The sequence below is a fragment of the Pterocles gutturalis genome, unplaced genomic scaffold, assembly GCF_000699245.1.
Source record: "Pterocles gutturalis isolate BGI_N339 unplaced genomic scaffold, ASM69924v1 scaffold12280, whole genome shotgun sequence".
In the NCBI taxonomy this organism is placed as follows: domain Eukaryota; kingdom Metazoa; phylum Chordata; class Aves; order Pterocliformes; family Pteroclidae; genus Pterocles; species Pterocles gutturalis.
Window position 1 is genome coordinate 1 of NW_010143502.1, and position 27,293 is coordinate 27,293.

Consider the following 27,293-nt stretch of genomic DNA (forward strand, 5'->3'; position numbering starts at 1 on the left):
TCACAAAATAAATGTGAAAATGCAAAGCAATTTATTTCATGATCATTAAGAGCATTATAATATTTTTATTGTACAACAGCATATGTCTTTATTTTGTAGTGGAATATTTCAGACTATTTTTTCCAAAGAGGTGAAATAATTGAAAAGGAGCTCAACAAAGAAGAAGCAGTGTTGCAGAAACAGGCAGAAGAAAAGGGGGTGATGCTGAATAGACCTTTTCATCCTGCACCACCATTTGACTGTCTTTGGTTATGCCTATATGCCAAGCTTGGAGAACTGTGTGTGGATCCCCGACCTGCAGTCAGAAAGAGTGCTGGGCAGACCTTGTTTTCTACTATTGGTGCTCATGGAACTTTATTGCAACATTCAACATGGCACACAGTAATATGGAAGGTATGATGTGTAAGCTTCCACTAAAGGTTTTTTAAAATTGTGTTCACGTTTTGATAACCATCGACATGCTATTTTAGTGTTAGTTAACTAATTTATTAAGACTTTTTAAAGATAAGGTGTGGTGGCAGAAGTCTGATATTACCTTTTAGTGTTCTGGTTTTTTTTTCCCTGCTTTCTTTTCTCTGGCCCTTAAAGCTTCTCATGAGATGTAATTTTTGTATCTTGGCCATTTCTTTCTTACTCAGAAGTTGTGTAAAAAAGCTGTTCCCTTCCTATGAAGATGAATGACTCCTTTCTTTGTGTGAAAATCTGGTTATGTTTGAGGGTCATGTGATTGGATTGATCAGATATTAGATCGAACTTTACTTTGCACTCTGTTTTGGTGTTTTGAGAGGATCCATCAAATGCCCTGTTCTAAATCACAGTCCTGTTGGTTATGCCTTATGGAAAAAGTCAAGCTGTTGTTGAGTCTGTTCCCTGTTGTACCTGTGAGGTATCTGAGATCCGTTGGTTTTAGCCTTCCGTTAGTGCTGGTGCTGTTCTCAGTGGTTTTGATCATGCTGTTTCTAACCTTTCTCAAGTGAACATCAGTTGGCTGATTCTTACTTTTAGCTGTTGCAGAGACTGTTTAGAATAAGGAAATTCTCAAGGTGACACAGTGACAGAAAGGTTAATGGAAAAATTACGATTTTGTGGTGTTTTACCATGAATACAACTATGTTATTTGAAAAATTGCTTTTTTCCTCTTTCTGACTGTTACAGGTTTTATTTCAGCTGTTGGATAGGGTTCGAGAATCTTCTACCACAGCTGACAAAGAGAAGATTGAGTCAGGAGGAGGCAACATTCTCATCCATCATTCAAGGGATACAGCTGAGAAACAGTGGGCTGAGACATGGGTATTAACACTGGCTGGAGTTGCAAGAATATTTAACACCAGGAGATACTTACTGCAGCCTTTAGGTAAAATTTATAGTTGAAAGTTCTTGAGAGATACGGTAATAAACTTTCTGCTTTTGTGTATTTTTTCAGTTAAAGTACTGGGCAAGAATCTTAATCTTAGCTTAAAAGTGTGTTCTGTTGTGTCTCACCTCAAATGTGGTGAAACTTCTGGAGTTTTTAATTCATGCTCTTTCGAGCAAAAACTGTAAGTACCACTTTATCTTCCATATCACAGTACTTGAGATTAAATCTCACTAATCACAATTCTGGGTGCCAAATAGCTTTAATATGTAGTAGCTTGATAACGATAACAGTTTTTCTGTTCTTTTGGTTGTCAGAACATATTTTTCCTCTTCTTTCTAGGGTTATAGAATGCTTGCCTAGAACTCTTTTGTGGCATCAGGGTGTCATGTTTAACAGTGCTCTTACATTGTAAAGAGAACTCACTTGTAAAGTCAGTGAGGTATATAGCGTAAAAGAAAGGGAATTTTTAAATTAATAGATTGCACATACGTGAAAGATGTTGAGATTGCCCACTATTTCAAGTGGTTCTTTTTCTCCCCTCATGATACTCCTCCACTGTGTGTCTTGTACAGAGATGTCAGTTTGAGTTACTTTACTATTTTCCTTTAATGCAGCTAATTGAAGTGAGCTCCCCTTTTCTTCTTCTTGCTTAAAATCTTACCTTTCCCATTTTGAAGATTTTTATTTTTCTTTTATAACTCCTTGGTGCCTTTATTTCTTTCTCTTCCTTTTTCTCAGGCTCTGATTTTTCACTATTTTTTGTTTTTTCCTTATAGAAATTAAATATTAAGTTATTTATCAAGGTATTGTAAAATATAAAATATTACTGCATACAGTTGAACAATGTAAATGTATTGAACTAGATAATATAATTCAGCATTCATGCCTGTTTCATACAGAAAAAATGTCTTGTTTCAGTTTAGGCTTCTAAACAGAGATATTCTGATATAATTTCCAAACAGCCTTCATTTCTAGTTTGGCTAACTAGAGTTCCTTAAATACATTACTTTCAGAAATAAAAATGTGATATAAAGAATGTATAGCTTGCAAAGAAAATTCCCCATTACATTAACATACCTTCACCATCCCATATTACACAATTATTATATATAACTAGAAATAAGTTTTGGTTTATTTCATTTTGGTTATTTGTGATACAATTATCAACATATTAATAGCTATCAAGAGTATTGTTCACTTGCAGAAATGTAGTAAATTTTAAACTATATTAAACTGGAGTTAAAACTGAATAAAAAAAATAAAACTTTACAGGGCTACTTTAATTATTCAAACCCAGTAATTAGTAACATAGAAAACTGAAGGTTAAGGCTAAATTTAATGAAAAACTGAACTCCAAAAATAATTCTCTGCAGTACAATTATCAAAGCATTTTAAAATCAATTCTTTATAAATGCATTGCATGACTATAGAATTCACCCTTAATTCCTTGTGTGTGCTTAATGCTTTTTGAAATCAACAGGCATCTAGTATGTATAAGAACAAACCTGTTTCACTCTCCCAAATAAAGAAAACATGTTTTTCTGGTATGGGATGTGGACTGTGATTTTTTTTTTTTTTTTTTTTTTTTTTTGCTAGCAAATTGAACATAAACATTGCTATATTGTTTCATCATATTTGTGTGTTTCTCTGTTCCATTCATTTTTTCTGGTTACAGTTGAACTGAAATATTCTGAAAGTCATTTAAGCCATCACCTAACCTCATGAAATTTCTCTATATTAGAGTAACAAGTACATGAACAGCCTTTTAGAAGGAAGGGGAATGGGAAGCCAGGTCCAAGTTGATTTATTTTTTTTCTCTCTCTTTTTTTTTAAACAGGAGACTTTTCCCAAGCCTGGGATGTTCTTCTTGATCACATCCAATCAGCAGCACTCAGCAAAAATAATGAAGTTTCCTTGGCTGCTCTGAAAAGCTTCCAGGAGATCTTACAAATTGTTTCTCCTGTCCGAGACTCAGAGAAGCCTGACACGCCTCCAGCTATCAATGTTTCTGTACCTGTGGTGGTAGGGACAACGACTGCCACTAGTCTTGGCAGATCATTCATGAGAACTGACTCCATAGGAGAAAGAATAGGAAGATACAATGGATCTGAACCACCTGTAGTAACAGATGAGATTGAAGATTTGAATCTGTGGTGGGCAGCCTGGAACAGCTGGTATAGGATTGGTTCAGAAAGTACAAGGCCTCCAATTACTTGTGATAAATTGACTTTCATTCCCAGCCAGCCTTTTCTTACAGCTTTAATTCAAATATTCCCAGCTCTTTACCAACACATCAAAACTGGTTTCAGCATGGATGATCTCCAAAAGCTGGGTGTCATTTTGCACAGTGCTGTTTCAGTTCCAATCAGTTCTGATGCTTCCCCTTTCATCCTTCCATCTTACACTGAAGCAGTTTTGACAAGTTTACAGGAAGCGGTGCTAACAGCTTTAGATGTTTTACAAAAGGTAATAATGTGACTTCAGTTGTGTGTTGAAAGGTAAACTACACTGTGTCTCAATTCTTCTTCTCAGAACTATAGTGTGGTGACTTAAACATGAATTTTTAAAATTATACATAATTGCACAGTGTACTGTATTAGAACAATCGTATCTCCATTCCTAGTGCAACCCAGGTGATCTGCATTTAAAGGAATGGTGTAATCTTTATGAAATGCACTTTTGCTTGATTGCAGAAATACCTTAAATGTGGTGCTGTGTTTGTAGCCGTTTACTTGTCTGTCTAATATTACAGTACTGTACTGTTACGAGGGTCTGTACACAGAGTTGGGGGAATAGCCCCCAAACAGTATTCCTTATGTTGCCCAGGTACTGCCATAAACAAAGTCTAGAAGAATAGTGATTGTGAGAACTTTGAGTTCATGCAAAAAATCCAGTATAAAAAGGTCTCTGGCAGACCATCTGCCTTCTTGTCTCTTTTTAATCAGTTGTTTAACGAAAATGCTGCATCTCTCCTTAAGAAATTCTCAGTGTAGAACTCATCCTCAATGAGCACCCTTCACACAAGTGAATCTGTAAACAACAAATTAGAGTGTCTTTTTTCTGGATAGTTAAAAAAAGAAAAGAAAAAAGATATTGCTTCTTTCTTTTTGGAGTTGTGAAACATCTCCTTGCAAAATACATTGTTTGTTCCAAAAATTCATTTATTCAAAATAAGCAAAGTTGATAATGAATGAGATCATGCATTTATATTAAGCACTGTTTTAAAAAAAAAAAAAAAAAAAAAAAAAAAAAAAACACCACCCCCCCCAAAAAACCTACTTGGGAAATACCAGAATTAAAACAATCCATCTGACCTGACTTCAGTCCCTTTGGGCTTTCATGTTATGACTCCTTTGCTTAACTATGTGGCCGTACCTTTTTTTATTCCTCTTTCTCCTCTCAGACAGGATCTTGCCTCATTTAGCTTATAGAACACATGGTACCTACTTAATGAGCAGCAATTCAGTATCTTGTTTTCTTTTTGCTTAGAGTGGGCTGACTAATCTCATACTTATTTAAGCCCCACAAGCAAGGCAGAATCATTATCTTGCAGTCATTCTTTTAGTTTAACAAATATTCATTAATGTATTTTGAGAACAGAGGTGTAAGATTGGAAGCTGGTATTAAATCTCAGTTTTGGATGTGGGGATATAAGTAACATGAAGTTTTAACACCAATCATATCCACTACATTTTCATCCTTTTCCAGTAGGCTTGACCCTTTTATACCCTTCCTTTTCCAGCAGCTCAGCCCTGTCCAAGTCCTGTTTTCCCCACTTAATCACTCCGTATATTAATCTCTCAGCTTTTCTGTTTCTTTGCCAGTCTCCTTATCCAGATGTTCTTAGCTCCCAGGGGCTGTAGGCATTAGCGTTTTTCAAAGAAGGGGTTACCAGAGTTTTTAACATGAGTATAAAAAATGTGCAGTTTTTCCTTTTGTTCTTGTCAAGATGATAAACTGTTTTAGCTCAAGTTTTTTTAAACAATAACACAAGCAATAACTCCCCATGAGAAACAGAGACATTCCTCCTTCCCTCTGCCAATCAAAATGGTTAGTGTGGCAGTTACAAGCCTTTGCAAATACAGGCTTACATAGGAAGTCTTATGGACCTGCGTTTATACAGTACCTCCTACCTCATCTATAGTTCTGTTACTAAGAGAACAGCACTGAAGTTGCTAAAAAAATAAGTTAAAATATATTTAGACATAGTAAGTTCTGTGAAGTTGCATGATCGCTCCTCTTGGCTATATAACACAGTACAGTTCACATAAGGCAGCCAGCCAGTGCTGATATGGAGCAAAGGCCATCCGTCAGATGGTTTTGCTGGAGGCCATGGTATCTTATTCTTCTGTTGAAATGAATTAATACTCTCAGAAGTACATACAGAAGCTAGTGGAAGAGTTAAAGAATAGTATGTAAATACTCACCACCTTCTTTTAAACAAAATGTTTCTTACATGTTTGCATTGCGGGATCAGATTAAGTTTAGTTCTTTGCTGATACAGGAAGATTTGTGTCAGTTCTGCTTTTCTAAGAAGTTCCGGACAACCTCGTAATTGGAATAGCATGAAAAAACCCTGACATTTTTAAGACTGAGCCCCTGACTAGTTTAATAAAGAGATTTTATTATGTGATTGCACTAGCAAGGGACATTGCAACTCAAGAACATAAGGCTGGAAGAGAACCTTGATTCTCCTTACAGACTTCCATGTGTTGAGCCCGTTTTACACCTTTGTTTTGTTCTTGTTTTTATTCCTCATGAGAACTTGTTTTGTAGTCTTTAACTGCTGTAGTAGAAGTGCCTGCTTCATCACTGTAGCTCAGCTGAAGTTTGTACTCAAGCACAAATTCTCTGATTAATGCCTCCCTACTTTGAGACAGCTGGCTCATCAGACAGAGGAACACAGATACATGTGGATCAGAATTTAAATTCTGTCTCTGCAGGCAGTATGGATGCAAACCTCGAGCTATGAGTGTGGTGAACTCAAGGCTGTATTTACATATACTGGCAGAGATGGTAGAGACGTAGCTACAGAGAGCTGTAAAAAACCCAGTAGTCCATGACAGTAGTTGCACTGGGAGTTGTTAGGTAGATCTGAACTATTAAATATTAAAAAATGTGAAAGTTAGTAGCAGAATGCTTTAAAGCATAAATTTCAGGAACTAAAGTACTGTGTCAATATTTACAACAAACAATGATCTGCAGAGTATTTTATTTTAGGGTTTGTGTTTTGTTGTTGCCTGACCATTACTTTGTGATTTATACGTGTCTTTTAAGTATGTAAATAAGTGCACTTAATGCAGTAAATACTACTCTGTTTTATAAGCAGCTCTTAAAGATATTTTCAACAACCTTTGTCACGCACTTTGCTACACTGTTTTTGATTTTTTCATACACATAGATAAAAGTTACCTGGTGTCAGTCAGAAGCATAAACCTCTTTGAAAAGCAATTCTAGTTAGATTAATTTTCAAAACTAAGTAACCTAATCCTGCCTTTTTTAGTATTATATCGATAATTTTTAGAATTGAAAGTACCCCAGCAGACTGGATAGAAAATGTTTCTATTTGTAAAATAAAAATTTTACAAGAGTTTCATAAAATATGAAGAATAAGAAGCTTCTCATTCACAGACTTCAAATAGGAAGTAGTTATTGCTTTTATTCACCAGTACAGAAAATGTAGTGTCTGAAATTATTTTCCCCTGGTCCTGAAAGGAATAATAATAAAAATCTAACAATGTGTAGTGAATGGCAAATGCATTTTGAAGTTTTGCCATTATAGATGTTAAGATAGTCTTCTGTGAGTAAGTTGCTTCCATGCAAGTAAGTTGTATCTGTACAAAAGTTATCCAGGGGTTCGTGTATGCTCTCTTTCCATTTCTAATTCATGTGTTCATACATAAATAATTTTTTATACCTTTTCTAACAGGTATGCAATCTTGCATTAACCTGTTAAAATGAAGTGTAGTGACTTTAGTGCAGCAGCGTATCAGCTGAAATTGTTTTACAGGGTGTTGAACACTTTTAGATCAGCAATGAACCTTTTAGCCTTCTGCCACACAGATGAGTATCTGGCATCAAAGCATCTTTTTCAGAGTTCAGTACAGTCTTGAACTTGAGCACCAGAAAAGGAGTATGGCTTTTTAGAAGGAGTGCTGCAATGTATTCGTAATGCTGATTAAGCTTTTTTGAGCATTAGACATATGTTTTGAATTGCAGGAAGCTGAGGAAAAGGGAAGGGCCCTTGATGATTGATGGAGTTCTCTGCTGGAGGTTGTAGATGGCCTGAAGGTGCAGCTAGGTCTTAGGGTAATTTAGTGATGGCAGTGCCTGTAGCCCTTCTGGTGGCTTGCTCCCTCTCATGGCTGGGGACTTAGGATATTTGCTAGCCCATTGCCTGCCACAGCTCATGACGCAGCCCCAGCATGGAGGCTGCACTGGAACAGCTTCAGAGCTGTTGGTACCTTGAGTGAGTTCAGCTGCAACTCGTCATGGATGATCTGTGGTTAATGAAAAGGGGGTTTGGTTCTTCCCCAGAGAAGAATGACAGTACAAGCACAAGGTCTTTTTGTGGAGCAATAAATAGACTGTTTCTTGAAGCTTTGAGCGGAGAGACTTTATGAGGAAAAGCAAGACATTTAAAATGACAGAAAGTAATTGGAGTAACTTCATTGAATCATTGTATCTGGCTTTGAAAATAAATGCCCTAAGACTGCCTTGGGATTTATATTGCAACAGGAAATCATTAGCCTGTGACAACATGATATTTCATTGACATCTTTTAAGTACACCCTTCCTGAAATGTTTTCCATTTTAAAGCAAGATTATGAGTTTCAGCTGTACCAAAATCATATCATTGTCATTTTATTTATGTTGCTTTCTGTAAAGCACAATTTTAAGTACTTATGAAAACCTTGTATGAATTACTTCTGAGGTTTAAGTGTTCCTTGAATTAGAACTTAAAGAAGATGTGGCTGAGATCAACAGATCAGACTTGTATAAGACTTATATTTTGCTGTCATGTCAAAGCAGAGTTTGTAAAGAAAAGATATCTTTTATTGGACAAAATGAGATAGCTGTATTTACTAAACTGTATATGCCAAGGTATCTTGCCACTTAATTTACTTTAATAAAATAACAAAACTTGTTTTCCTTAAACTGTTAGAACTATACACTGTCTTTTACAGAGCATGAGTCTTGCATTGTCTTGTATGGGGATTTTTCTTCAGGAGCTACTTATGCTGATGCAGGTTTTTGAATGTGGAAGCTCAGGATATATATTAAGTTTTTATATTTTCTTTTGGTATAGGCTATATGCGTGGGCTCAGAAAGTATGCAGATAATGTATCCTGCAATCTTTGACCAGCTGTTGGCCTTTGTAGAATTTTCTTGCAAGCCTCCACAGTATGGACAGCTGGAAACAAAGCACATTGCAAATGCAAAGTATAATCAGGTAATTAATTAGAAATCTTGCTTGTTTCACTTGGCTGGTGAACCCAATTCAGCTTCAGATTTAGGTTGATTAGCAAGATTCATTTATTCCATCTGTAAAGACCTCGCTGTGCATGTTAAGTAATAAGTTAATGTATTACTATTTTTTTTACGTGCTTTTGTTATCTTCATTTGCTCCCTTGGAATTTTGCTTTACTTTTATACTTTGTATTCCTCTGTGTAGGAAAGACCTTGCCTGGACACCAGGCATAGTGAATGTGTCTGAATTTGTCCAGTGACTTAATCTAAAATAACTCGTCCTACATGTGGTACCATATTTAACAGAAAAACACAATAATTTTGAATGGAGAAAATCCCCTTAAGCTGCAAATTTTTGAATTGCACATGCTGTAAAGAAACGGGACATATTCAGTAATTCTTCTTATCTCTGTACTCTGCTGTTCACTGAGCATGAGCATCTGATTCACTGTAATCAAAGAGGTAACTATGATGTATGTATTAATTTTTCTTATTCTGTTTGTCCTGGAACACAATGGAATCACACTAGATACAACTGTTTGCACCGGTGAGTTAAATTTCCTTAAAGATTGTCCTAATGTAGTTGTCTTGCCTAGACTGCAACATTTCTCCTATTAAATGTACTTTACTTCAATGTAGAGTACATTTTGATAGCCAGACTACGTTGTATTTGCAGTATTGTTGCTTGGACCATATTCTTAGCAAACCTTGCATGTATTAAACTGAGAGTTCAATGCAAAACATACATTTTCTGTTCCTTAAGTGATGTGTTTTCACTCAGTAATTCACTAATTTCTTTTCCTAGGCGGAATGGGTAGCATTGAATTATGTACCGTTTGCCGAGAGATCATTGGAAGTTGTTGTGGACTTATACCAAAAGACAGCTTGCCATAAAGCTGTGGTAACAGAGAAAGTTCTTCAGAACATTATTAAGGTAAAAGGTTGTCCTGTGTATGCTCTGAATTTAATGAGCTTATATTGAAAATCATGAGTTTCATTTTGAGCCAGTGTTGATAAACACTTTCTGGGCAGGTTAAAGCTTTAGTAAAAAAAAAAAAATATTTTATGAAGATGAGCAGCAGTTAGTAATTTCTTTGGAAGCTGCAAGGCTATTGATTAGGCTATATGTATTGCTCTTTAGCTGCATAATGTCAGCATTCAATGATAAGATAAAAATTAACAAGTGTGTTAGGCCACAAAATATTAATCTTGGAAAATATTATGCACCTGAATCTGAAAAGCAGGCCTCTTAGTAAATATGGCATTGAAGGCCAAAGATCCATTTCTGTAGACTGGCAAATACACTTTGGGGACATGTGCTCTCACTGTTACTTTTGATATGCTTTTAATGACTTTGTGTGTCATTGATGTAGTTGTGAAATGTTACAGGTGCACAAATGCACCTTTAAGGTGAAATTGCCAAACTTAACTTTTTTTGATGTTGTTTCCATTGTAGCAAATAATTTTGGTAAATGATAGAAGTAGTAGTAAATGTGTATGCAACCTAGGTTTATTTGTAATGACTTGGCTGACATCAGGTTGTTCCTGTATAGAAATTTATAAATTTGAATGTGTTTAAAATAGTTACATGGTATTGTTTACAATCTGTTATGAATTAATTTTTTGTATTTCAAAGTTAATGCAGTTGTTTCCGACTTCTGTTTTAATGGGATAGGTGAAACTGATATAAACACCACTTTTCTTTAACATTCACACTTGATAATAATGTGATCTATTGCAGTAGATTAAAATGGCTTTTAAAATATTTTTTATGTCTCTAAAGCCTATGTTGTTATTGGACTTAGATTTGACCCCCATGAAGAATAGCAGCAGAAGAAAATATTCTGTTTATCTCTAGGGTTAGGTCCTAGATCTCATAATTTTTGGCAAGAGAGAGTTAATTACAATTGATTTTACAATTGTAATTAATTACACTCCTCTTTCATCCCTTTGCTTTCCTCAAATCAGAGACTTTGCTAAAAGCATTAGCGACATATGTGTAATACACAAATTTAGTCACTGTGTATTTGAAATGTAAACTAAATAATTAGTTTTCCAAGATAACTTGGTATCAGGTTCTAGTTAGTTTGGCTAACAATGCTGAAAAGAATACATATAGTGTAAATAGTACATATTCTTAATGGTTTTAAACTCATTTATGACTTTCTTTTGTAGATATTGAAGCTGTCTTTCTATCTGAAAGACTTAAAATTTGCTGTGTTTTCATCTGCTGTACCTTTGAGATGTGTTGCAGCCTTTATCTTAGAATTTCACTAACTTTTTGCTTTTAAACTTCATGTGGTTTAACAGTCAGCAATTACCAGGTGTCTTGCAGTGGTCATGTATACACTTTGACTTTTGCATATTAGGAAAAGTTTAAATATAATGAGACTTTTTTTCTTTACTGTGGAAACACTTGAGATGGCTTTCTAGGAACAGGAGTAAACTCTCCACAATACACGTATGATAACGAACTGCCTGTAATCTGTTAGATGCTAGGAAAGCCCATTTGTCAGGCTTAGCAGAAATAGTGGATGGCAATACAGAAAAAGAAAATTAGTTTGTAATTTCATAATTTAATTGGTAATGGATCCACTCTGACCTTGTACTTGGCAACAGACCTGTGCTTTAGCCAACTGGTATATAGTAAAGAGTCTTTATAAATATATTTTTTAAAGAGCATCCCATATACCAGCAGAAAGCCTAGGGATGTGTGCTGTCATCTATGACAGTGTCTGCTAAGATATTCAGCAGAAACCAGTCATATTCTTAGATTTGTGTGAGCATATATAAATTTTGTTTTAACTTTCATTTTGCAGACCTTAAGAATACCTCTTAGCCTGAAATATTCATGTCCTTCTGAAAGCACATGGAAGCTAGCTGTTTCCTCTCTTCTCAAAGTTCTCTCTATTGGACTACCTGTTGCAAGGCAGCATGCATCTTCTGGAAAATTTGACAGTATGTGGCCAGAGCTAGCAAATACTTTTGAAGACTTTTTATTCACCAAAAGGTAAACGCAATTTCCTTATTTATTTTAAACTGGAAAATATTTGTTAGTAATCTGTTCAGTAAATCTGTCATTAAAGGTCAGTAAAAATACCCTTATCTTTAGAGATATTTGATATCTGAAAATTATTTTAATGAATGAACAAAAAAATGTAACCAGTCTGGCTACTTCAAAAAGTAGACTTTTAGAAAGCAGTAGAAAAAACTGCTTTTAGGAAGCAGTAGAAAAAACTTCATTCAGAAGGTTAGCACAAGAAAGAGCTCAGCTGACATCTGAATACAAGGCATAGCCTTTTTGACCAGGCCAAGGAATTCTGTATGGACTCCCAAAGACGTTTACTATGGATTTGATAGGGAGTTACTGATGGGTACTCAATTTGTTCCTTTTTTCACTTTGAACAGAATTGCAACAATACTTTTCTTTTAGTTAAGGTGAACACCATTAACTGTATGTATTTCTCTTCAGTTCCATCTTGAATTATTCCACTTCCTTATGAGTTTTGGAAAACTATTTCTTACATTGCTGTTCACTTAGAAGCCCATCATAATCTTGCATTTGTTTCTACCCAAGACAAATTGACTGCATCTTAATAATTAACCACGCTTTATTTATAATACTTTGTGAAACAAAGTGTAGCGAAGTAGTCAGATTTATAACTAGACAGACAGGCAGATGTATAAGTACATACATAATCTCTCAGGAATGTAACGCTGTAGATGTGGGCATGTTGAGAAGGTCCAAAATTGAAAAATAATAACAGTCAGAGACTTAAACAATCTATTAGTTTGTTCAAACAAAAGAACATAGCATTAGAAAGACATAAGTCTTCAGAATATGATAAAAGATTGCTCTAGAGAAGAATTTTTATTGTCCCTTGAGAATCAGTAAAAATAGATTTCAGTACAGCAAAGATTATCTAGGTTAGACATTAAGAAGACCTTTTACTGTAAGGAAGGTTAGGTATTGTAGGAGGTTGCTTAGGAGCAGTATGAAATTTCCATCTTATGTGAACATCTGTGGGTAAATATCTTTTAGGAGTAGTTGTATATCTAGTGGTGTCTCAGATTAAAGGGCAGCGTGGAATATGAAAAATTAAATTCCCTGATTTTCTGTATGTATGCTGCTTTCAGTAACAAATTAATCTGTCTTTTTAATAGAAAACAGTAGGATTCTATACCTAACACTAATATGCTGTGTATTTATGTGTGTATAGTTTTCAAACACACAAGTATCAGCAACCAAACACAGCTGTATTTACTAATGATGAATAAACAGCAGCTTGCCCAAAACAGACAAAAAATAAATACCAATGAAACTTAATTTTAGAGACACATCCGTTAGTGAAAATGTTTGTAGTAATGAATGGGTTTGGAATTTCATCAATAGAGTTAGATGACAATTGAATGAAAACCAATTGTTTTGGTTTTTTGCATTTACTTCAATTAAATATTATTAAATAGGAGGACCCTAAAATAAAAAAACTTATCAAAACTACATAAAAGATGCTTTAATCATGCAAGTTTTTGTTTTAATGCTTCACTGTTTCTTTATTTAAAATAATCTTTGCAGTATCTTGTTTGGTTTTGTTTTCAGCTGTGGTTAGTAGTCCCGCTTCCATTCTGAGACAGGCCTCCAGATTGGCTAACACCCTATGATCAATATCATTGTTGGGTTTAGAAAATTAAAATGAAGGTTTTTCAGGTTATTGTACAAGAATGTATGTTCACTTAGAAGTTACTTTGGGAGTATGCACTACTGTTTGCAGGAAATTAATTATTTTGAAATGTCTGCAAAACAGATGAAACACATCCATTTTGCATGTTTTTAGCTGACCCAGGCTGGCACTGCTACAATTTTGGGGTATTAATCATTCATAAAGCCAGGGAAGTAAGATTATCACAGATCTACAGTGTACTTCAAGATAATCTACCATCATCTGCATGACCTTTTTAGACAAATATGTTGTCTGTTTTTCTTAATTTACAGCAAGTGATTTATACTTTTCTTGAAAGTTGTTCCAGCCATAGAAAATCCATCTTAACATGTTGCTTGCTAGAAACAATCACTGTTGGAGTTAATTCTAATAGCTTTTGCCAATTGTCATACATGGGTGAATATTCTCTGGAGGTAAAGGAAAAATAGTACTTCTGTGAATATTTATAATGCCCTAAAACTTGTCTGTCTTCACTTAAGTCTGGTTTTGCCTCTTTAGAGACCAGAGTGTATTCTATAACTTTACATATAAAATGTGTTTTAGGGATCAGCATTTTCATTAGAATTAAAGATGTTGTCAGAGAAGTTAATATGAAACTTTCTGTTTTCTCACAAGCTTTAATGTTCAGAAGAATTTAAAATATTAAAAATAGGCTGGTGCTTTATAGAACCGTATGGCTACAGCAGGATAATGGTTTATCACAATTAATGGACATTATCATTGCTCTTTCATGGCTTGTTATGAGTAGATGATTTTTGCTTATATAGTTGTATGTTGTTTGGCTGCTGAATGTCTGGTTTGAGGTTGGGGTTTTTTGTCCCCTCCCCCCAGTGTCCATCTTTTTCTAAAGAGCATTTTGTCTTCCCAAGTGGATGGTCCTCCTACCTATAATTAGAGTCCTATACCTTGGTAGCTTTAGGATAGATAGTCTTTCTGTTTCCTCTATCAGCCTGAGCCTTGTGGTCCTAAAAAAAGTTAAAGCTGAGGAGGGAGTACATCTGCCTCATGCCAGTAGTCAGGACAATTAGTAATAGCAGTCATTTCTCCTTTTCTTCATTGTCTTCCTCCTCCTCCTCCCCACAATGCTCCTGAAGTGTGCCTCTCTCACTGTGATGCAAGGAGGGCTCTAGAGATAGCTGTGGAAGTTCCCCACATGGAGGTAATTCTCTTCTGATTTCCTTTGGTTAAATCCTTCGGCACTTCTGTGCAAGATGCCATGAAACTATTGGCAGATAGGGCAACCTGTCCCTTTTGTGTTAGAATTTTCTAAATTGTGTCTTTTACTGGATTGTGATTGCATATAGTCAGTCTCTTATGTTTGTATTTGTTCCATTTCTAAGTAAATTGAATTCAGAATTTTCAAATTTACTGTGTTCTTTCAATTTTTTTTCCTTTGTTACCGTTCTAATAGAAAATATATGTTAATCATAGTGGTGTCTTATTTCTGAGTAATTTGGGAGAATCTATTCACTGTTTTGAAAGTAGCAACTAAAACTTATTGCGGAGTTGAGGTACATGTCAACCTTCAGATTATAGGAGAAGGCAATGGGAATGTACTTTCCTTTCCAACTGTCCACGTTGGGCCTTTATTTTAGGCCAGCTAGATGGTATAAAAGCTGTTTTTCACTGTGTTCCCTGATTTATTTATATTAACAATGGTTTGTTTTGTTTGTTTGTTTTTTTTAAACTTTTGGTAGTACTTGGATTTTTTGTCTGTATCACTGTCATGGTTTAAGGCCACCTAGCAACTAAGCATGACACAGCCTCTTGCCCTCTCCTCCCCTCTGGTGGGATGTGGAGGAGAATCGGAAGACAAAAAGGTGAAAACCTTGTGGACTGAAGCAAGGACAGGGAGGGTTCCCTCAGCACTTATGGTCACAGGCAAGAAACAGACTCGACTTGGGGAAAACAAAAAACCATTTAATTTGTTAACAATCAAAACCAGAGCAAGATAATGAGAAAGGGAACTGCGTCTTAAACAGGCACCCCTCCCCCACCCCTCCCTTCTTCCCAGGCTCAAAGGTTTTCCTCCCCATTTCTCTGCCTTCTCCCACTCAGGCAGTGCAGGGGGTAGGGAATGGGGGTTGTGGTCAGTTCACCACGTGTTGTCTCGCAGAGGCCATCTTTGTAGTCCGTTCTCTGCTACCAGAACAGACTTGGAGCTGGGGGAACTTCCAGCAGTTACTTACAGGAGCCATAACTGTAGCCCCCTCTCCCACTACCAAAAAACCCACAACACAAAACCACAACAATCACTGAAGTCAATTAACCAAGCCACAGATGAGAAGATGAGAGCACCCTGTGCTTTTAAAATTAGTGGCTTGTAACCTTGACTTGGTTTTAGTGACCCTGCTGACCATAACTGTGGCTTACTGCCACTGTGAGCCAGTCATCCCTGGTGGCTTTCCAACTTGCATATGCCATGCAGGACAGGGGGTTAATTAAGTCAGGTGCAGAAGGGTACAAATCTGGCTGCACTGCTGAGGACCAGCATGGATTGAAAAGGTTCTGGAGGGCAAAGAATTTGGAAAATACAATTCAGAGACACCTCAGGAGTCTATTGGTGAGACAGAGTAACAGCGTTACTGCATTATCTGGATTTTTGCCATTATCCAACGTTACCCCTTGAGAGAGGAATACAGTTAGATATAATCAGTTGGACCTGAATACAGATAAAATTGAAAATCTACTGTCTTATCTTGACATTCTGTAATTTTTCCTAAGTGCTCTGCTTCAAGGAATTTGGAATGTTTTGTCACAAAGAAACTTACTTTTCTTCCTTCAATCGTGTGTACCTTTTCATACTCCACACTTCCCTCTATTTAATGTTCTACATGTTCCATGCTATTATCTGTCGATGCTTCATGAAAAGCTAGGTAAATGTCTTCCTTTTATACCTGTTCTTCAAACCCTTTTTCTTCAAAGATAACTTGGCACTGCTGGGATGGTTCTAAATATGAAATATATGCAACTCTGTAGAACTTGGAAATGTCTTATTGCAGTCAGTCCTCCTAGCTCCTATCTGCATAACAGATATAGCCAGTTTTTCCCCTTTAGCTTTGTTCATTAAAATATCCCAGTGCATATTGTCTCATTTTAGTATGGACATTCACCAAGTCTCTACCTGGCTGAGGACAGAGTAGAAAGATACAACTCTTGTTTCACTGATGTTCTACATTTTTAATCAACATTTTAAACATTTTTCTAAGCTAACTCATAATTCCTCTAATCACTGTGGTCCTGGAAATCGCATGTGTTAGCCTAATATTTCTTCCACCAGTGAAACTGAGTTGGCATTCATTAGGCAAGAGGTCACTGTGGCTAGAACCCTTAAATTAAAGCTCTGTGAATCTCTGTGTTTAAAATAGTGAACCTCCTCTGCATGGTATTGCCTCTGTATTTTGGACAGGAACAGATTTTCAAGGCAGCTATGGGGCTGAATGAGAGGAGATAATCATTGATGTTTAAAAAGTACAGAGCACAGCAGAAATGGTCTCTGCAGCTTTGTACATCAAGAAATTTCACATATAGCCAAAAGAGCCCAGGTAAATGAAAAAGGAAAATGTTACTGTTGTAGAGAATTAACAGCTTTGAAGCAATAAGCTTCAGCTTTTTTTTTTTTTTTTTTAAAGCAAGCTACAGCTGAGGAGGCTCAATAATCTTGATTTTTATTATAAATAAAAATGACATTTAAAAATTAATACATTTCATGTAACTTAATTTACACAAAATTGTCTTCTAGTAAGAGCCTAGTCTGTTTATTATTTCATAACATTCTTCTTTCCCAGAGGCTTTCATGGGAGCATGTCAAGCCATTTTCTAAAATAAAATTCAACAAACGTGTGTATATATATATATAATTTACTAGAGCAGAAGTCAGTGCTCACATGAGGGAATTAAATAAATACTTTCCAAAAAGATGCTTCAGAGCAGAGTGCTGCTGTGCACAGCAGGACTCTGGGTGGCTCTTAGCTCTTTGTTGTTATGCTCTAAAGCCCTCCCTAGAGAGTGGGCAGCAGCTGGGAGCTCTGTACCTAGGAAGGCCTGCACATAGCCACAGTCTGCATCGCACTGCCTCTTGTCTTCCCTGGCTCTTGACCCTTCCAGTACAGTTTGGCTGGATTGCATCAGACCAGCAAAGCTTTTGACCTCTAGATAGGTGTTTCATACAGACACCTCACAAAAATCTATTTACTTGGGAGTGATTTGCTAGGTGAACAAGTACGTAGCATAATCTGTAGCATATATGGCAGATCAGATATGGATGACTGGACAGAAAGGTCTTAACACCTCTTTAAAGTAAACCTCAGCTCAGAAAGTCAGTTAGTTGTAAATCAGGAGGTGTCAGAATGAAAGCTTCCCATGTATTTCACCATGACCTGCATGTGTATGCATCATAATAGTTTACATTACTATGTAAAGGTTTTGTGTAGTTAGCTTATTTGTGTTACAAAAGGTACTGACTGAGCAGCTACTTAAAATTTAATTTTATTCTTTGCTTTCAACATACAACTCCAAACTTCCTGACTGGCTAACACAAACCAATAATAAATACAGTATTTCATGTTTTCTTATTTGGGTTTTTTCTAGTCAAACATGTAACACTTGAGTGTTTCACCTGTTAGCTAAACTAACCAGATTTCAATGAGATTTAGAAGCCTCTGAAGTTCTCAGACCTTTAATTAAAATGGGCAGTGGGATGGAGAAGACAGGCCCAGGCGAGTACCTTTATGAGGACAAGGCTGGCACAGGTCCATAATTATGTATTTGGCAGCTGCCCAGCCAGGGAGCACATGCTTAGTGCTGAACAATCCACCATGTCTGTTGTTTTCTGGGGAGGGACATGGGGTGGAGGAAGAGGTGGGGGCTGGGGAGGGAGTTTGGAAATAAGCCAAAGGATGCCGGTCTGCTTGTCACTACAATACTGCACCGATTCCTCTGCTTGCAGAACAGCTTGGTGGTTCAGTCCAGAGCTCTCTTTTCCTTGCATCTGCCTATTCTGACATAAATTAGGCAGGGAATGTTGTGGCAGATTGACCCTATAATTTTCCTTCCTTTTCGGTAGTGACCATCCTGTGCACTTAATCAGATGGTTTCTCTGGAGAGAGGAAAAAAGAAAAAGCATCATCCAATTTATGATGCATCGTAACACGCAAGCATATACAATAGCAGCAAGTTGAAGTACCACAGGCAATCTTAATGCCAATGTTTCTAACCACTCCTTTCAAGTGGTCAAATTTCCAAACATTTCCTCAGCTTGAAGATGTTATATGGTTATTTTAAAAAGACAAAAAGTAAAATTATGGGAAAATTAGAGAATATAATACATGAAATTACATTGACCTTACACAGTGCTTTGTCTCTGACTTTTGTTGTTAATGCTACTGATTATTCCATTAGCCCCAGTGACATGTTACCTTCAGTACAAATCAGACATGGAGAAACTGAGCCTGCAATCCAGTGGGTTTTGCAACTGTCTTTAAATTTCAGAGACATAGGCGTGAGGAGTCCAACTTCTGCTCTATGTCAGAAAAATTAGAATGGCATAACTAGGTCAGAACAGACACATATCTAGGCCTATGTGCTGCTTCTGTTGTATTAGTGGGATACCTAAGGAAGAGTGCAAGGTGACCATGTGATATTTTCATGTTACATAGCTCAGAAGGTTCTTGTACCACAGGTTGTCGGTGGCTGGTAATGGATTTTTCTTCTAATAATTTTGCTAAGTGTATGTTGAATCTGTGTAGATTTTAGCAGGCAATTTTATGATTATAAGATTATAAGCAAGGTATTTCAGAGTTTATCTGTGATGTGAAGTGCCTTCTTTGATCCTTCCCCCTCCCCTAAAGTGCAGTAGAAGCAGATCTGTAAAGCAAAACAGTTTGTGATGAGGACCCATCACCCACAGAGAGTAGCTGTAGTCTGGCTTCCTGTCATGCAAGCATCTACGAGAGCTTGGAGTACATTTTTTGGTTTAGTTTTGTCGACAATGAATCCAGTTCTGTGCACTCTAAGACCAGACATGAACCACGGTTTATAAATGGGGATCTCTGAAAGTTTAACTTGAAAAGCCCATGTCTGATCCAAACTAAAACACTGATGTAGGCACATCAGCTGAAATAGTTGATTGCTGTCCAAGTAGGAGGCCTTTACTCTTTCTGTCCTGCTGAGGAACTTGGCCTGATAACCCAGCAGAAGAATAATCCAGCAAAGGAACGGAATTTACATTCACTGAACAGGTAGACCTACTGGTACAAGGAAGGACTCAATAAATGAGATAAAACTTCACCAGAGAAAACTGCATGACTGATGGTTAGCATAAAATTTCCAATCAAATGATACAAGATTTCCAAATTGACAAGCAGGTAACGTAGGATCTTGTAAAGTATTGTGTAATTTTAATGGTTGAATCACATCTGGACATTTAGTATGTAAATAAATTTTTATATACAATGGGAAAACTGCAGAAGGTTCCAAAATTATTGTTTGTAAAATGGGTTTGTCAGTTCCTAAAGTCCATTAAGAATGAGAACAAGACAAAGAAATGTCCCATTAATGAAGTGTTTCATTAATGCAGAAGAAAATGTAGAATTAAAATCAAGGTTTTTTTTTTACGGAAGTACTGCTGAAAATCAAAATCTTATCTTGCCAAGTAAGAGAAAAAAATAAAATGTACTAAATCGTGATCCCCTGATGGTACCTTCACAGACTCATCTAAACAGATACTGTGACTTTTGCACATATAAAACAAGAGATAATAACTTGAGATGCATATGAAAAATGGCGTTGGTGATGTAAGGCCTTGATCAGGTCCATCAGTTGTAACTCTGCAGTTTTAGTGTTTTACTGCTTTTCCCTTTGAATCATTTTTATCATTATTCATAAGATTTTATTCTAAGATGTTAATCATTACCATAGAATAGTACCAAATTGATGCGTGCAATAACTTCAAAGGTAATGCATTTTCCCATACTCATCTCCTTACATATGTTGTGAATTTTAAATTATAACGTAGTATGTTTATTTTCAGTACACCTCCTGATAATCTCTCAATTCAAGAGTTTCAGAAGAATGAGAGTATTGATGTTGAGGTAAGGAGACTGTAACAAATACACTGTCAAACCCAACGAGCCAGTGACGTTCACAGATTGCATATGGTTCTGAAATAATTTTTTTGAAAAGTTACCCATTCATTATTTTTTCTGTGATATTGTTTTCCTTTTTGAAAACAAGACAGGAAATTCATAGGCTCAGAATTTGTCTGCTTCAGAGTTCTGCAAAAAGTAGGAAGCAATATGCCAAAACTACTTCTTGTCCACTCAAGTTCAAAGCAGCATAAAGTGGCTGAACCAGCATGTGTTTCTGCCTCTAACCCATTATCTGATTCTTTCTTACTATGGTATTGCCAAGCAATTACACAGGTAATTGTAAACCATGGAGGAAGCTGACAATTAAACCTAAAGTAAGTGTCTTCTGTGTTGAGGGGGGCGTTCAGTCAGCAATGACATTGTTCCCCTCCAGGTATGTTCTCAATACTGAAAAGCTTGTGCATAAATGAAGAAAGAAGCCTTGTTTGTGCAGTAAAGAGACCGCTGTAATTGTAAAAGAGATCATGTTTGGTTGGGTAAGGCCGAAGAAAATTAAGAGATGATGATACTTGTAATGAAGCGGGACTGGTTCCCTTTCACTCTAGGACCAAGAGAGGTGGCAGACCAGGGATAAGGAGTACAAAGGAAAAGGAGTTGCAAAGAAGACATGGCAATATCTGTGGGTTTGATTGCCTGTCATCTCTCCAGAGTGGCAGCTAGGACACAAAGATTTCTGTATGAAAAGTGGGAGTGGTTTTGTCTGCAGTGAGCAGAACTCTGAGATCTAATATATTAATTTATGGAGATTTAAACCCACTTTGTTCCTGAATGGGAGTATCAAGACCACGGATAGAAAGCATTTCAGTTAATGTGCATTGCCTTAAGCTTGTTTAGATAATGAACTCACTTGTACTGCTTTGCAGATGTCACATTATAAGCATGTGATATATGTGTTAATGGCATAGTGAGGATATTGAATTGGGTAGAGGGAGATTTCTAATGTTAGATCTTCCCTTTTCAAAACCATAAATTTGATTTGAAGATACTTCAAATGTCAGTGGAAATGTGAGTGATAACTGCTTCAGAAACTGACAGAAGTAGGGGAAAAAAAGTTTAATGCTACATGCAACACCAGAATTTTTGGCCATACCTGCAAATTTTAAAAGCTAGCATTGGAAGATTTTGTGAAGTTTCATTAGGCATGTTTCTTTTGTTTAATATTTCTGTCTTCATACTGTAATTATGACTTAAATATTCAGAAAACCAATATAAATATATTTAATTTATTTTAGGTAGTGCAGCTTATCAGCACAGAGATACTGCCATATGCTAATTTTATTCCTAAGGAATTTGTTGGTCAAATAATGACTATGCTCAATAAAGGCTCAATACATTCTCAGTCATCTTCCTTTACAGGTATGGTATCTGAATGACAAAAGATAACAGTGTTTAAAGCTACTAGAAAGTAATGAAAATGTTGAGAGTGCTTATTCTGATAAAGACTCAAAGTTCCATGGCACGTATTCAGTAGAGACTGACTGATATCCAGGTTGTTTTTATAAACTATGTTTTATGTCATGGAAGTTGGCAGGCATTCCTTGCAATTTTTAAAAAATTATTTCCTTACTTCTTGGTCAGTATCATATATAATATTGTGGTACTTTATATTTATACTTCCTACACAGTTTGTTTTGAATTGTGCCAGATGAAATAGTTCTAACAATAACTTCAGACAATTGTAAGACAGACACAATATCCTGTTCTTAAAAACTCAATGACCTTAGTATAACTATATGGTGTACCTAACCAGATATCTTATCTCTCTTTAAGAAAAAAACATTTATAGTTTTTTGTGAAAGATCAAAAAAATTTATATAAGCCATTATAAAGAAAAATATTTGGATTGTACAGCACCAAATATTAGTATTTGTGATGTAAATCTGGGCTTGCTGTTTTTTTTTTTTAATTTATTTCATATATTTTATTATTACAGCAATGTCAAGTAGGTAACATGTCACTGAATGTGTTGCATATTTTATCTTTTCTTTTTGGAACTATTGTGATTATTACAGATTCACTTTTTTTTTAAGAATGTATTATTAATATTTGTTAATATAACTGTTAATATTTTTTAATATTAGAGGAGAGGTAACCTTTCTGCAAAATATAATAAACTGATTGAAATGCAACATTTAGCGTATTGGCATGCATGCTGCACAATTAAATATGACATTTCACTTTGACAGAAGCCGAAATAGATATTCGAATGAGAGAGGAGTTTTCTAAGGTGTGTTTTGAAACACTGCTCCAGTTTTCATTCAGTAATAAAGTTACAACTCCTCAGGAAGGCTACATCTCTAGAATGGCACTTTCCGTGCTCTTGAAAAGGTCACAGGATGTATTGCATCGCTACATAGAAGATGAGAGATTGAGTGGCAAATGTCCTCTTCCGCGGTATGTACATTGTCTTTAGGAAAGGAAAGGTATTACCAGTACTGTATGAGAAGAAGGTTGCATTCAAAATGTCACTCACTCATTACAAAAAAAAAAAATGTTGTGTGTGTGTGGGTATGAAATTTAAGGCCAGGGAAATGTTTGTGTGGAAGACATTTCGAAGAAAATGTTGATACCATGTTTTTGTTGAAAAAGGTTTAAATAATAATGGTCGTATTGAGTGCTTTTACATAGACAATAAGAATGTGACTCAAGCAACTAACATTTTCAATTACTGAAACAATGTTTCTGATACGTGTAACATAATAATTCTGAAATCTGGTTTCCTTTTATTCCCAGTAGAGCTATGTATAGCTTCAAAATTGAGAGGTGGAGAGTCTCCTTGAAAATGAGATAAAATATACAAACTGCAACATTGTAAATAATTACTGAAGTGATTGTTCTTGAAACAGAAAGATTGACCAAAGTACCCAGAAATTCTTGAAAATTGGAACTTATTTACATTTCACTCACCTTTTGAAGGTTTTGATCATGAATGATAAAATTGATTATTTTCATGTTACCATTAACCATGTACATGAGTATTTTCAGACTGAGATATGTATGCTGTTACTGTTTCCAGTATCAAATTTAAAGCTATCCTAGCCAAGACAACAGCAATGATGGTGGGAAAGTTAAAGACAAATTATAAATTTAATCTCTAAATATCCTTTTTTTTTTTGGGGAGGCTTCATTGCAGCTATTTCCCTTACACTTTTTTTTAGTGTTGTGTAAGCTTCAAAGAAAACTTATATTCTTGATACAAAAATGAGTAGTTGACTGTTTGTATTTTTCCTTTTGTAGGCAACAAGTAACAGAAATCATATTTGTTTTAAAAGCTGTCAGTACTCTCATAGATTCACTTAAAAAAACTCAACCTGAAAATGGTAAGTTATGGTTAAACAACATGGTTCTAAACAAGATAACATTATACCTGCCTCAAAGAGATATTTATTCTTTCCCGTAGTGATTTTCACACAAATTTGAAAGAAAAGTGTAATCTGTAAGATTCAGTATTTTGTAATTCTGTGTATATGTAGGTGGCAGGTTGACCAAAAAAAAAGCTTACAAAGTTTTTCCAGGATACCTAAAAGTACAAGGTCCTAAGATATGTTTAATAAAATAGAGAACTTCAGTTCACGGTGTCTTTTATTAGATAGAGCTTGGTGTCTTCTAAAAACAAACAAGCAAAAAACCTTCCATAAAATGTGAATAGAATTCTTAAATATATGTAGTCTTGCTAGATCCCTTTTTTTTAGTGATACCTTCATAGGTTGCTATGGATCATGTTCACATAGGTGCACTCTGCAATTAAAGGGGTGTACAAGTTAAACGTATGGACAGGCTGTTACATACCTAAACTTGCGGTCTTGCTTTTCCTCCTTTTTGCTCTTGTCTGTCCTGTTCCCTGTATTCAGAAAGATGCCTTAGCTCATTGGTGCCCAAGTAAATGGTTGACAGATGTATTTAAAGGGCTGAATTAAATGTAAGACCTCAGCTTCATTTATAATTATGTATCCTGTTCCTCCTGAAAGCTTCACCTACTGTATGCATAGAGAGTTCCCACCAGAAAACTTAGGCAGAAGTCTGAGTTAAACCAGCTGTATTGGACTCTGACATAATTGCATCTACAACATTTCCCTCTACGTCTCTGCTTTTGATATTATGAGGAACAGAAAAAACCTGCTCAATCCTGAAACAACCAAACAATGCAGCCTTTCCAATAAAAACACAGGCAGGTGGGTTTCCTGAAGGAGGCAGTGCCTCCCTTGCAGCATCAGTGAGCAGCCAGATTTATGATAATGTGGTTCCCAAGGCTGATGGCAAAAGGCTGAGGGCAGAACTGTGCCACGGTACATAAAGCCTTTTGGCAAGCCCTGAAGGCAACTGAAGTGCTACTTTGGTGGACCTTTCTCTTAGAGGGGTAGAGTTGCCAACTCAGCTGGGCTGTTCCCCACATCCCTCTTCCTCCAATGAAAGAAATTCTTCATGTGGTCTGTATATGGCAGTGATTGCCAGACCTCCTGCGCACTTTCTGATGAAGGGAACCACTGGACAAATCAGAGAATTAGAGAATCGCTTTACTCCCACTTCTTCTAGCTTTTAATAATTTTATTTCTTTAAGAAAATTATTAACGTTGTCTGAAATGAGGGATTTGTGCTCTTGAAAACAGAGCTAAAACAGAGATAAGCAAGGAAGTGACATAATAAATAAGATTCATGCTACATTGTTTAATTTTACTTGTTCAACTAACAAACTTTACCATGGATGATGTTGTGTCTTGGTCCAGTGTTTCTCCCTCTGCTTTCTATAGCTCTTGTAATATAAAATGAGTTCTAAAATTAATAGAAGGCCTCATTGCTGACAAATTTCCAAAAGTGAAATGTACACACAATTCAATTTTCTGTCAATAGCTGAGAAAAGCAGGCGGAAAATGTATGTGTTATGGATTTAATAAAAGTAGTATCTTCAATTTGTCAGTTCTTCATCCAGAAAACACAGTGAATGACTTCTATGTAGAGACACAGGTGTGTAGCACCATTTTATGGATATCCCATATGGCTTTCAGCTGCTGCTGCTGCAAAAAAAAAAAAAAAGAATATGGCTCTTCTGCAAAAATTCTACATCATATCTGAGAGCCCTGTACGGGTGTGGTAGTGTCTATATAGCACTAGGTACCTATGTTAAGGTAGCTGAACGTGCCCTTATTTATATAGGTATTGAAAAAAACCTGTTGTAAGAATTTGGATAGCAGTAAGTGATTCAATCTGTTCTTTTCTGCATTACAGTTGATGCTAACACATGGGCACAAGTTATTGCATTGTACCCGACTTTAGTAGAATGTATCACCTGCTCATCCTCGGAAGTGTGCTCTGCTCTGAAAGAGGCACTAGTTCCCTTTAAGGACTTCATGCATCCACCAGCATCCAAGGTACAGAATGGAGAGTCTTGACCCCATAAAACTTTTTTTTATTTTTGAAGAAAAAAAAGTATCCAAAAATGTTTGTTCCTAGGTGAAGTTTCTCTGAGGAAATCTCTTGTTACTAGTACTTTGGCAACCAGTGCTGACTGCCTTTTAACTGTACTTACAAGAGCTCAGTAATTCATGAATACAGTCTATATCTCAAAGGTTCCAGAGTGAGTAGCAGTGCAAACCTTTAATAAATTTAACTGAATTGTTGGAGTCATTTATAATCTAATGTATTTGCTACAGTATCTTGAAGTGGTGATTGAAAAGTGGGCTTATGTACAGCTTGTTGTGTATGTGTTAATGATGTAATTAAAAATATTTCAATTCAGTCAGATTTATTAGGCTGGTGTTTTGCACCCTTTTTTTGAAGTACAAATTGTACTAAAATTTTATGCAAGATGGTACTGTAACATTCCATATATCTGTAACCAGCCTTTGTAAACAAAGGGAACTGATATACTTGTGTGTATAATAAATGGTACAGTTCTGTATAAAATAGTTGCATTTATTATTTAAATTCTTTTTAAAATATTGATAATGTTAAATGCTTGAAAATGTATTTATTATGAATAAGCTGTATGCTTGCATTTTTACTTACAGTTTGCCTTCTAAATTGCCAGATATGCTCATTCATATCTGATCATGTTCTTAGTTTTTGCTTAATTGAATGTATCTTCTGTGGCCATTGGACATCTGAGAAAGGGTCATATGACAGAAGTCTGCACCAAGCAGTCAGTAGTCTGCTGATCTCAAACTTCAAAGTAGTTGACCTGGAACAAGTTTGAATATGCAGAAATCCACTGTAGCACTTCAACATACCTTACCTCACTTCATAATATATTTGTTTCAAGATGTTTGTTCTACTTAACTCTATCCATTTTTGTAGTTGCAGCCTTGCTTTAAAAAAAAAAATATATATATATTTGAGGGTTGTTAGCCTTTTTTGACCTTCTTGGCAGGTATCCCAGTCTTTGAATCATGACCCAAGAAAGGTGATTTCAAATATTTGAAATACTTGGCTGTAATATTTTGTTCAGTAATTTTAAGTGCTTTGTTTTGTAATGTCTTTTCAACCTAAACAAATTGTTCTAATCTTTTAATTATAAACTGTGTCTGATATAAAACCATGAGAAGTGTATTTTTGAAGAGTTACTCATTTAGAAGTGCAGTAAAATTTGTCATTCAGTAAATG

At 35.8% G+C, this 27,293-nt stretch overlaps 1 protein-coding gene across 1 annotated transcript; it reads left to right on the forward strand.

The window, feature by feature from the left end:
- Positions 1 to 99: 99 nt before the first annotated feature.
- Positions 100 to 27,283, forward strand: MON2 (MON2 homolog (S. cerevisiae); the record flags this gene model as incomplete). The annotated part of the gene is made up of 12 exons (XM_010084769.1): positions 100 to 393; positions 1,156 to 1,354; positions 3,195 to 3,823; positions 8,667 to 8,810; positions 9,357 to 9,374; positions 9,633 to 9,761; positions 11,647 to 11,837; positions 20,579 to 20,639; positions 21,929 to 22,052; positions 22,883 to 23,090; positions 23,934 to 24,016; positions 25,920 to 27,283. Coding segments are annotated over 12 exons (2,244 nt in total), but the record flags the coding sequence as incomplete, so codon positions are not given.
- Positions 27,284 to 27,293: the final 10 nt, after the last annotated feature.